Source organism: Rattus norvegicus, chromosome 9, assembly GCF_036323735.1.
Source record: "Rattus norvegicus strain BN/NHsdMcwi chromosome 9, GRCr8, whole genome shotgun sequence".
NCBI lineage: Eukaryota > Metazoa > Chordata > Mammalia > Rodentia > Muridae > Rattus > Rattus norvegicus.
In genome coordinates, this window is record NC_086027.1 from 2,415,793 (window position 1) to 2,428,291 (window position 12,499).

At 41.9% G+C, this 12,499-nt stretch overlaps 1 protein-coding gene across 4 annotated transcripts in view; it reads left to right on the forward strand.

Moving 5' to 3' along the window:
• Adgre1 (adhesion G protein-coupled receptor E1) overlaps positions 1 to 12,499 on the forward strand; it is a 155,562-nt gene that overhangs the window by 86,395 nt on the left and 56,668 nt on the right. For all 4 annotated transcript variants that reach the window (XM_006244280.5, XM_039083468.2, XM_039083467.2 and 1 more), the window contains 2 exons: positions 3,252 to 3,335; positions 6,464 to 6,641. In XM_006244280.5, the coding sequence (XP_006244342.1) occupies positions 3,252 to 3,335; positions 6,464 to 6,641 (262 nt within the window). The remainder of the gene's footprint in view (positions 1 to 3,251; positions 3,336 to 6,463; positions 6,642 to 12,499) is intronic.

A 12,499-nucleotide genomic window follows, 5' to 3' on the forward strand; every position in this document is an offset into this window, starting at 1 on the left:
GAATGTCAAATGGCTGAGAAACACCTAAGGAAATGTTCAACATCTTTAGTCATAAGGGAAATGCAAATCAAAACAACCCTGAGATTCCACCTCACACCAGTGAGAATGGCTAAGATCAGGAGGATGTGGAGAAAGAGGAACACTCCTCCATTGTTGGTGGGATTGCAGACTGGTACAACCACTCTGGAAATCAGTCTGGAGGTTCCTCAGAAAATTGGACATTGCACTACCTGAGGACCCAGCTATACCTCTCTTGGGCATATACCCAAAAGATGCTCCAACATATAACAAAGACACATGCTCCACTATGTTCATAGCAGCCTTGTTTATAATAGCCAGAAGCTGGAAAGAACCCAGATGCCCTTCAACAGGGGAATGGTTACAGAAAATGTGGTATATCTTCACAATGGAATACTACTCAGCTATCAAAAATAATGACTTTATGAAATTCATAGGTAAATGGATGGAACTGGAAAATACCATCCTGAGTGAGATCACAGAAAAACACACATGGTATGCACTCATTGATAAGTGGCTATTAGCCCAAATGCTCAAATTACTCTAGATGCACAGAACACATGAAACTCAAGAAGAATGACCAAAATGTGAATGCTTCACTCCTTCTTTAATAACCTTGGGAGGGAATAGGTTGGCAAAGTTTAGAACAGAGGCTGAAGGAACACCCATTCAGATCCTGTCCCACATGTGGCCCATACATATATAGCCACCAAACTAGATAAGATGGATGAAGCAAAGAAGTGCAGGCCAACAGGAACCAGATGTAGATCTCTCCTGAGAGACACAGCCAGAATACAGCAAATACATAGGCAAATGCCATCATTAAACCAGTGAACTGAGAATGGGATCCCCATTGAAAGAATCAGAGAAAGGACTGAAAGAGCTTGAAGGGGCCTGAGACCCCATATGAACAACAATGCCAACCAACTGGAGCTTCCAGGGACTAAGCTACTACCCAAAGACTATACATGGACTGACCCTGGGCTCCAACTGCATAGGTAGCAATGAATAGCCTAGTAAGAGCACCAGTGGAAGGGGAAGCCCTTGGTCCTGCCAAGACTGAACCCCCAGTGAACGCAATTGTTGGGGGGAGGGCAGTAATGGGGGGAGGATGAGGAGGGGAACACCCATAGATAAGGGGAGGGAGAGGGGCTAGGGGGATGTTGGCCTGGAAACCAGGAAGGGGAATAACAATTGAAATGTAAATAAGAAATACCCAAGTTAATAAAGATGGAGGGAAAAAAAGATATTCCTCAGGGAACTGGAAAAATCACTCAAAGGTTAGGATCACTGCATGCTTTTCCAGAGGACCCTGGTTTAAATCTCAGCACCGTGTATGTGGTTTACAACCACTTAAACTCCAGTTCTAGGGGAATTGATACTCTCCTCTATCCTCTATAGGTATCGGACAGCCATAGACACACAGGCAATCAAAATACAAAATACTCATACACAAAGAATAGTAAGTTTTTCTTAAAAAAAAAAAGGAGTCCCCTACATGTATCCCCAAAGTGCGTCTCCCAAGGGATGTAGATTTCATCAGGTTGATAATTGATATTAGCCATCACATCACTACCTAAAAGTTAGCAGTTCAGTGGTATGTAGTGGATTTATAATGTCATACAAAAATCATTAGTATCTTGTGTATTTTCATAAATCACAGCGGAACCTTCCCACCTATTAAACAGGAGCTGCCATACCTTCTCAAGGCCCCTGAAACACTAATTAGTTCTCTGTGTACAAATCTTTGTATTTTGGCCATTTCCTATAGCCGAGACAATTCCTTTAGCATATCCTCATGCTAGGTCACATAGTAGGTCTGGTTTTCACCTTGTGAGGGGCCTGAAAACTGAGTTCTATACCAGTCATTCTTATGGACTCCCCAGAAGTTCACAAAGGCTGTCTTCTACAAGCCGTCATTGCATTTTTGTCATTTTTGTTGTATAATTCTGTTCATTGAAATTTTGATCAAATCTACCCATTCCTTCTCTTCCATCCCCCCTACCACATTCCTTCCTAACCTTATTCCACTGAATGCTGCTGTTGTCTTTTTTGATGGTATCATACTGACTTGGATGAGATGAAATCTCAATATACTTTTGAAATATATTTTCATTTATGACCAACAACTGAACACATTTCTTTAATGTAATCCTTAGTCATTTGCAATTCTTTAAAAAAAAACTAGCTGTTCATTCATATATTTGTTATATTAACATGTGTGGTATTTGTTTTTTTGTTTGTTTGTTTGTTTGTTTGTTTTGGTTTACTTATTTTTGAGACAATGTGGCTCTGGCTGGCCTGGAATTTGATGTTTAGACCAGGCTGGCCTCAAACTCACAGAGATCTGCCTGTCTCTGCCTTTCAAGTGCTAGGATAACAGGTGTGCACCACACTATGCCTGGACTTGATAACGAATTTTAATTGGCAGTTGGACCCAACTTATACTCCACTGGGAAGAGAGTTTCAATGAAGGACTGTCTACACTGTGATGGCCTTTGAGCATGTCTGTGAGGGTATGTTAATTAAGGCAATTGACGTGGAAAGGCCCAGTCTACAGTGGGAAGCACCATTTCCTAGGCTCGGGGTCCTAAACTATGTATTAGTAGAGAAATAGTGCTCAGCATAAGCAAGCACATGGAAAAACATGCTCATCACTCAATGTTATGGACTACAGCCATGATGAACCATTTCAGGTTCGTACCTTGATTTCCCACCATGATGGATAGTAGCCTAGAACTGTAAGCTGAAATAAACCCCCTTTTCCCCACTTTGCTTCTTGTTAAGTTTTTTTTTTAATCCAGGCAAAAGAAATGAAATCAGGACAGTGTGTAATAACTCTGCATACCAAGAGCATATATTGGGGCTTTTTAAGCATTGACATACAATGTGCTCTAATCAAATCAGGTCAGTTTAGCACTTTTTTTTTTGCCTTTGGTTTATTACTGGAGTCTTTACCTTTCCTAGTTACTCATGAACTTTATTGGGCTCTTATGAACCATAGTTTCCCTGTTGGCAGGGGATTCTAGGTCTCTCCAGAGTAAATGCATCTTTTATTTACCACCCAACCTCTCTGAAATGAAGATTTGATGGGATGAGTATTTATTTCCCTGAGAATGGAGACTCAGGAATTTGAACCACTCATACATTGAGCTTTATTGCTCAATTTTTGTGCTTTGCAATTCATGTCAGACTGGCCAGTACTCACAAGTTCTCTTTCTCTTGTAACCCAGACTTCCTTCTGCACATTTGTGAATGCCACCTTTACCATCCTGGATAACACCTGTGAAAACAAAAGTGCTCCAGTGTCCTTACAGGTAAGGGGAGTGTCTTCTTCATTGGTGTCTATCGCTTCCCTCCACTTGTGTACATGCCTACGTGTGTGTGTGGTATAGTCATCTGTGGAGGCCAAAACTGGGCACTGGATCCCTTGAAGATATTGTTTGTCTGTCAACCACTTGATGTATGTGATGGGATCTGAATCTCAGTTCTCATGCATGAGCATTGAAAACTCTTAGCCATGGAGACGCATCTACAGCCCTCACAGCTCAGAGTAGTGATGTCACTTAATATAAATAAAACGTGAATACTCATTTTCTCATCTCAAACCAGAAATAATAATTGCCTGTAATTTCATAAATATCGTATCCATACTAAATAAGGTGATATGTACATATATGTGTACATAAGGTAATTAAACTATGCATATGACTCAGGTTGTGGCTCAGTGAGTAAAGAGCTGCTTTGTAGGGCTGAAGACCTAGGTTCTATACCCAGAATCCATATACGAAAAGACAAAACATAGACATAGCTTATACATTTGGAATCCCAGCACTGGGAGGCAGAGCCTGGAGATCACTGGCCATTCAACAGAGTCTGTTTGCTGAGTTGCAGGCTGATGAAGGACCCTGTCTCAACTAGATGAATGACATTTGGCATCTGAAACGCAACACCATTTGTTATTTGGCCTCTAGATGAGCATGTAGCCAGTGTGGTTGCACACACACTAATACACGTGCAGACACATGCTCTATTTCACAACTCTATATAGATTTTATTCTTATTTGCCAGAAATATAAACACCATTCTTAGACTTTAAGGATTTATTTTTTTGTCAACTTTATACATCTTATGTGTGAGTTCCCGCAGAGGCCAGATGTGTCAGATCTCACTGGAGCTGGAGTTATAGGCAGTTGTGAGCCACCCAAAATGGGTACTAGAACTGAACTTGGATATTTTGTAAGATCAGTATGTGCTCTTGACCTCTGAGCTATTTCAGCCCCATACTTATAACACATTTAACAAAAATTTTCACTAGTTTTGACACTTTCATAGATCTGTCTGTATACCCATCCTCTGTATTGTGTATATTCTCCCTGTTTCACTCTGGCATCACATTTCATCTCCCTGGGATGACTTCTGCCCACCCAGGCCCCACTGACTCCAATATAGGTTGTAGTTTAAGAATGATAGCCTTATCTGTTTCTATTTTAGCTCTCAAATAATTGATACAAAGACCTATTAAGCTCGTCAACAAGCTCTAAGGACCGTGACTGGACAGATATTCATTTACTCTAAGCTATGTTATTCCCAGCCACAGGCCCCATGTTATTTGTATTCTGAGTCTTGTCCTGGTTTGCTCTGCTTCATGTGTATCCTCATGGTGAATCCCTTAGTGACCCGCTCACCATGACTCCTCCTGGGCCTTCTTACTCATGACCACCTCTTCTCTTCTTTTCTCTCCCATTTTGGGACTCTCCCCTGGGAATGGAAGTCCTACCTTCTCTGTCCAGTCAGCTCTATGATCAGTACCCAATCAGAGATAATTGGGAAGCATTCCTTTTTTTTTTTTTTTAAAGATTTATTTATTTTATGTATGTGACTATACTGCCACTCTCTCCAGACACACCAGAAGAGGGCATCGGATCCCATTACAGATGGTTGTGAGCCACCATGTGGATGCTGGGAATTGAACTCAGGACCCCTGGAAGAGCAGTCAGTGCTCTTAACAGCTGAGCCCTCTCTCCTGCCACCCCTCCCCCCCAGGCATTGTTTACACAACACAGATACAGGAGATGGTTCAGTAGTCATGCTAATTTAGTACTGGGCTATAACTTGACCCCTGGGCACAGAAATCAGCATCAGAATAAACACAGTGCTCAAAACCGTCCCCCAACACCCCATCATTAGTGAAAAAGACACACATTCTATGGCAGCCATTGACAGTCATTAGTGTCACAGGAAAGGATGGAGCCTTGTGGGGAGCTCTGTGATCCATGGTGGAGAGAGATGGCTGAGTCTTGTGCAGGTATTCATGGCTGCTGTGTTTATGACTGCCATGGTGATGTTGTATCTGGATAGCAGCATTTCATGACACTCCCCCTCCTCTCCCAGCTCGTCAGTGCTTTCTGTCTATTCATCTGAATGTTCCCTTGGTCTTGGGGTAGAGATCTGACGTACCTCTTCTGTCTAGAGCTGAGTTCATCAGTCACACTGAGCACTTGGGCCAGACGTGCATCTCTGAAGTACATTTTAAACTTGCTGTTGTTCCTAGCCCAGGGTAGATAGGATATGAATGTTAGTTTGTTATGTTCTCTCAGTGCTTGCAGGTGCCCTGTTTATTTTCACATATGTTGCTTTGTACATCATTCTTTCTTATCTTGTCTGTCAGCCATCATGTGACTGGATTCCATGTTGAAACTGTTCATCTGCTTCTTGAGAACTTAATATATTAGAAAGTATTTTAAATGATCACCACTGAGTGAGCTCTTTGAAAATTTTTAGATGTATATGAAGAGATTAATCTCTCCAAAGTTTCTGGGTCAAAGAGCATGTGGCATACAGATTGGTTCAGGCACTGGCTTATGGTGTCCTGCAAAGGCAAAACTGAGCTTAAACATTCCTAACAGGGCCTCTTAAGTATAGAACTGGAGCTGAGAGGGTACTGATTTTGTCTCTTTTGTTTGTGAGACAGGGTCTTGCTGTCATTTGGGCTAGACTATAACTTGCTATGTGGCCCAGGATCCACTAGCCTCTAGCGCCAGCATTTTGAAACCTGTGAATTCCCAACTGCCTCACCACATTCAGTTGCTTTTTCTTTTGTCTCATCCTTAACTGTTTTTCTCCTCTAGGGCTAGAGAGAGCATGGATTATTTTACTAACAAGAGAGAGGGAGGTGGAGAAAGAAGAACAGGGAAAGGAGAGGGACATGGAGATGAGGATCTTGGGGAGGAGGAAGGACAGGAAGAGGAAGGGGAAACAGAAGGAAGAGGAGGAGGAGGGAGAGGGGCATGGAGAGTAGAAGACTGAGGAGGAAGAGAACTAGGAAGAGAGGAGAGGAGGAAAGGAGGAATAGTGGAGAAGAGGGAGCAGGAGAAGGAACAGGAGAGAGAGGAGGAGTGGAAGTGGTCAAAAAGAACATTAGCAAATGTTTCTTTCCTTGCAGAGTGCAGCTACAAGTGTCTCCCTCATGCTGGAGCAAGCATCGACCTGGTTTGAGTTCAGCAGGGAAGAGACATCTACTCTGGGCACTATCTTGCTGGAGACTGTGGAAAGCACCATGTTGGCTGCTCTTCTGACACCCTCTGGGAATGCCAGTCAGACCATTCGGACGGAGTACTTGGGTAATGCATACCCTTGAGGGAAAGGCTGATTTTCAGGGGTGTCTTATAGTTGTGTTTTCATGGCTGTCCACATACATTCAAAAGCTGTAACCCACAACAAAGAAGGTCTAATATTAGTGACATTTACAATTTATCAATCACTTGGCTAAGATCAGACATGAGACAAAGAGTGTGTTATTAATTCATTCAAATGAACATTTGTGGTTTGTCTATTATATAGTTTAAGATATGATAATTGATTTCTTGTTTAGATATTTCCAGTTTTCCCTGAGGTGATAATTAGATTGTGCCTCTTGGTTTGACATTGGGAAAAGGTTTGTGACTCTACCAGGTCATAGTTCTAGAGTATTTGTCCTTTGCCCTTTCCCTAAGTGACTGAGCATAATTTTTTCCCATTAATTAATTTATTTATTCACTTTACATCCTAATTGTACTTCCTGCCTTTCCCCCCATTTCCATCCTTAGAAATCCCTCCCCCATTAACCTCTCCCTTTCTCTTTAGAGAAGGGGAAGCCCCCCTTGGGTACAATCCAGCCCTGGGACATTGAGTCCCATCAGGTACATCCTTTCCTACTGAGGCCCAATCAGGCAATACTGCTAGGGGAAGGGAATCCAATAGTAGGCAACAGAGGCAGGGACAGAGTTTGCTCTAATTGTTAGGGGACCCACATGAAGACAAAGCTGCGTATCTGCTCCAAATGTATAGGGGACCAATGTCCAAACTGCATACTCTTTGTTTGGTGCTCAGTCTCTGAGAACCCCCATGGTCCCAGGTTAGTTTGCTAGGACTGAAGATAAGAAGGGCTGAAGCATCCACACTTTGGTCTTCCTTCTTCTTGAGCTTCCTATGGTCTGTGAATTGTTTCTTGTGCATACTGTGCTTTTGGGTTAATATCAACTTATCAGTGAGTGCATACCATGTGTGTTCTTTTGTGATTGGGTTACCTCACAAAGGATATTTTCTAGTTCAATCCATTTGCCTAAGAATTTCAGGAAGTCATTGTTTTAATAGTTGAGAAGTACTCGATTGTGTAGATGTACCACATTTGCTGTATGAATTCCTCTGTTGAAGGGCATCTGGGTTCTTTCTAGCTTCTGGCTATTATAAATAAGGCTGCTATGAACATAGTGGAGCACGTGTCTTTGTTGTATGTTGGGGCATCTTTTGGGTATATGCCCAGGAGAAGTATAGCTGGGTCCTCAGGTAATGCAATGTCCAATTTTCTGAGTAACCACTAAACTGATTTCGAGAGTGGTTGACAATCCTACCAACAATGGAGGAGTGTTCCTTTTTCTACACATCCTTGCCAGCATCTGTTGCCACCTGAGTTTTTGATCTTAGCCATTCTGACTGGTGTGAGGTGAAATCTCAGGGTTGTTTTGATTTGCATTTCTCTGATGACTAAAGATGTTGAACATTTCTTTAGGTGCGTCTCATCCATTCATTTGATATTCCACATCTGAGTATTCTTTTTTTTTTATTTTTAGCTCTGTACCCATTTTTTATTAGCTATTTTATTTACATTTCTTTCCTTTTTCAGAAAACACACTGTATTTTTATTTTACTTTAACATAACCTTGCGGTAGTATTTCTGTCAGAGATATCAAATTAAATTTGAAAGTCAAATGAAACAAATAGAAATGTAAATAACATGATCTGCTCACTTAAACCTAGACATTAGCAATGATGAATATGAATGAAAACTACAAAGATATCCATATACACCGGAACTTCGTTCAGAGGGGAAAATGTGGTATAAAAACTGTTTTCTAAGGAAATAGCTACAAAGAGTGATAAACACTAAAATTGTCAATGAAAACAGTATGGATTTATCTATGTTAAAATGTTTATCTTGCTGAGGATCGGCCTTGCACTGCAGACAATTAAAACAAGTTTCTGCAACTGGAAGATCTACAATTTCTATTTTTAAACATGATTTTTAAGCTTTCTATGCATTTCTCATTTCTTTCTTTCCATTTTTTATTGGATATTTTTTATTTACATTTCAAATGTTATTCCCTTTCCCAGTTGCTTGGACATAAGTCCTCTATCCCATCCCCTCCCCTTCTTCTTTTTTTTTTTTATGTTTATTAACTTGAGTATTTCTCATTTACATTTTGATTGTTATTCCCTTTCCCCTTTTCCAAGCCAACATCCCCCTAGCCCCTCCCACTCCCATTCTATATGGGTGTTCCTCTCCCCATCCTCCCACCATTACCGCCCTCCCCCAAACAATCACATTCACTAGGTGTTCAGTCTTGGCAGGAGCAAGGGCTTCCCCTTCCACTGGTGCTCTTACTAGGCTATTCATTGCTACCTATGAGGTTGGAACCTAGGGTCAGTCCATGTATAGTCTTTGGGTAGTGGCTTAGTCCCTGGAAGCTCTGGTTGGTTGGCATTGTTGTTCATATGGGGTCTCGAGCCCCTTCAAGCTCTTCCAGTCTGTTCTCTGATTCCTTCAACGGGGGTCCCGTTCTCAGTTCAGTGATTTGCTGCTGGCATTAGCCTATGTATTTGCTGTATTCTGGCTGTGTCTCTCAGGAGAGATCTACATCCAGTTCCTGTCGGCCTGCACTTCTTTGCTTCATCCATCTTATCTAGTTTGGTGGCTGTATATGTATGGGCCACATGTGGGGCAGGCTCTGAATGGGTGTTCCTTCTGTCTCTGTTTTAATCTTTGCCTCCCTATTCCCTGCCAAGGGTATTCTTGTTCCCCTTTTAAAGTGAAGCATTCATATTTTGGTCATCCCTCTTGAGTTTCATGTGTTCTGTGCATCTAAGGCAATTCAAGCATTTGGTCTAATAGCCAGTTATCAATGAGTGCATACCATGTGTGCTTTTCTGTGATTGGGTTACCTCACTCAGGATGATATTTCCCAGTTCCCTCCATTTGCCTACGAATTTCATAAAGTCATTGTTTTTGATGGCTGAGTAATATTCCATTGTGTAGATGTACCACATTTTCTGTATCCATTCCTCTGTTGAAGGGCATCTGGGTTCTTTCCAGCTTCTGGCTATTATAAATAAGGCTGCTATGAACATAGTGGGGCATGTGTCTTTGTTATATGTTGGGGCATCTTTTGGGAATATGCCCAAGAGAGGTATAGCTGGGTCCTCAGGTAGTGGAATGTCCAATTTTCTGAGGAACCTCCAGACTGATTTCAGGAATGGTTGTTCCAGTCTGCAATCCCACCAACAATGGAGGAGTGTTCCTCTTTCTCCACATCCTCGCCAGCATGTGCTGTCACCTGAGTTTTTGATCTTAGCCATTCTCACTGGTGTGAGGTGAAATCTCAGGGTTGTTTTGATTTGCATTTCCCTTATGACTAAAGATGTTGAACATTTCTTTAGGTGTTTCTCAGCCATTCGGCATTCCTCAGCTGTGAATTCTTCGTTTAGCTCTGTACTACATTTTTTTTTTCTTTTTTTCGGAGCTGGGGACCGAACCCAGGGCCTTGAGCTGCACTCCATTTTTTAATAGGGTTATTTGTCTCCCTGTGGTCTAACTTCTTGAGTTCTTTGCATATTTTGGATATAAGCCCTCTATCTGTTGTAGGATTGGTAAAGATCTTTTCCCAATCTGTTGGTTGTCATTTTGTCCTAACCACAGTGTCCTTTGCCTTACAGAAGCTTTGCAGTTTTATGAGATCCCATTTGTCGATTCTTGATCTTAGAGCATAAGCCATTGGTGTTTTGTTCAGGAAATTTTTTCCAGTGCCCATGTATTCGAGATGCTTCCTCACTTTTTCTTCTATTAGTTTGAGAGTATCTGGTTTGATGTGGAGGTCCTTGATTCACTTGGACTTAAGCTTTGTACAGGGTGATAAGCATGGATCGATCTGCATTCTTCTACATGTTGACCTCCAGTTGAACCAGCACCATTTGCAGAAAATGCTATCTTTTTTCCATTGGATGGTTTTGGCTCCTTTGTCAAAAATCAAGTGACCATAGGTGTGTGGGTTCATTTCTGGGTCTTCAATTCTATTCCACTGGTCTATCTGTCTGTCTCTGTACCAATACCATGCAGTTTTTTTTTTTTTATTAACTTGAGCATTTCTTATTTACATTTCGAATGTTATTCCCTTTCCCGGTTTCAGGGCAAACATCCCCCTAATCCCTCCCCCTCCCCTTCTTTATGGGTATTCCCCTCCCCACCCTCCCCCCATTGCCGCCCTCCCCCCAACAATCACGTTCACTGGGGCTTCAGTCTTAGCAGGACCCAGGGCTTCCCCTTCCACTGGTGCTCTTACTAGGATATTCATTGCTACCTATGAGGTCAGAGTCCAGGGTCAGTCCATGTATAGACTTTAGGTAGTGGCTTAGTCCCTGGAAGCTCTGGTTGCTTGGCATTGTTGTACATATGGGGTCTCGAGCCCCTTCAAGCTCTTCTAGTTCTTTCTCTGATTCCTTCAACGGGGGTCCTATTCTCAGTTCAGTGGTTTGCTGCTGGCATTCGCCTCTGTATTTGCTGTATTCTGGCTGTGTCTCTCAGGAGAGATCTACATCCGGCTCCTGTAGGCCTGCACTTCTTTGCTTCATCCATCTTGTCCAATTGGGTGGCTGAATATGTATGGGCCACATGTGGGGCAGGCTCTGCATGGGTGTTCCTTCAATCTCTGTTTTAATCTTTGCTTCTCTATTCCCTGCCAAGGGTATTCTTGTTCCCCTTTTAAAGATGGAGTGAAGCATTCACATTTTGATCATCTGTCTTGAGTTTCATGTGTTCTATGCATTTAGGGTAATTCAAGCATTTGGGCTAATAGCCACTTATCAATGAGTCCATACCATGTATATTTTTCTGTGATTGGGTTACCTCACTCAGGATGATATTTTTCAGTTCCAACTATTTGCCCATGAATTTCATAAAGTCATTGTTTTTGATAGCTGAGTAATATTCCATTGTGTAGATGTACCACATTTTCTGTATCCATTCCTCTGTTGAAGGGCATCTGGGTTCTTTCCAGCTTCTGGCTATTATAAATAAGGCTGCTATGAACATAGTGTCTTTGTTATATGTTGGGGCATCTTTTGGGTATATGCCCAAGAGTGGTATAGCCTGATCCTCAGGGAGTTCAATGTCCAATTTTCTGAAGAACCTCCAGACTGATTTCCAGAATGGTTGTACCAGTCTGCAATCCCACCAACAATGGAGGAGTGTTCCTCTTTCTCCGCATCCTCGCCAGCATCTGCTGTCACCTGAGTTTTTGATCTTAGCCATTCTCACTGGTGTGAGGTGAAATCTCAGGGTTGTTTTGATTTGCATTTCCCTTATGACTAAAGATGTTGAACATTTCTTTATGTGTTTCTCAGCCATTCGGCATTCCTCAGCTGTGAGGTCTTTGTTTAGCTCTGAACTCCATTTTTCAATAGGGTTATTTGTCTCCCTGTGGTCTAACTTCTTGAGTTCTTTGTATATTTTGGATATAAGGCCTCTATCTGTTGTAGGATTGGTAAAGATCTTTTCCCAATCTGTTGGTTGCCGTTTTGTCCTAGCCACAGTATCCTTTGCCTTACAGAAGCTTTGCAGTTTTATGAGATCCCATTTTTCGATTCTTGATCTTAGAGCATAAGCCATTAGTGTTTTGTTCAGGAATATTTTTCCAGTGGCCATGTGTTCGAGATGCTGTCCTAGATTTTCTTCTATTAGTTTGAGTGTATCTGGTTTGATGTGGAGGTCCTTGATCCACTTGGACTTAAGCTTTGTACAGGGTGATAAGCATGGATTGATTTGCATTCTTCTACATGTTGACCTCCAGTTGAACCAACACCATTTGCTGAAAATGCTATCTTTTTTCCATTGAATGGTTTTGGCTCCTTTGTAAAAAATCAGGTGCCCATAGGTGTGTGGGTTCATTTC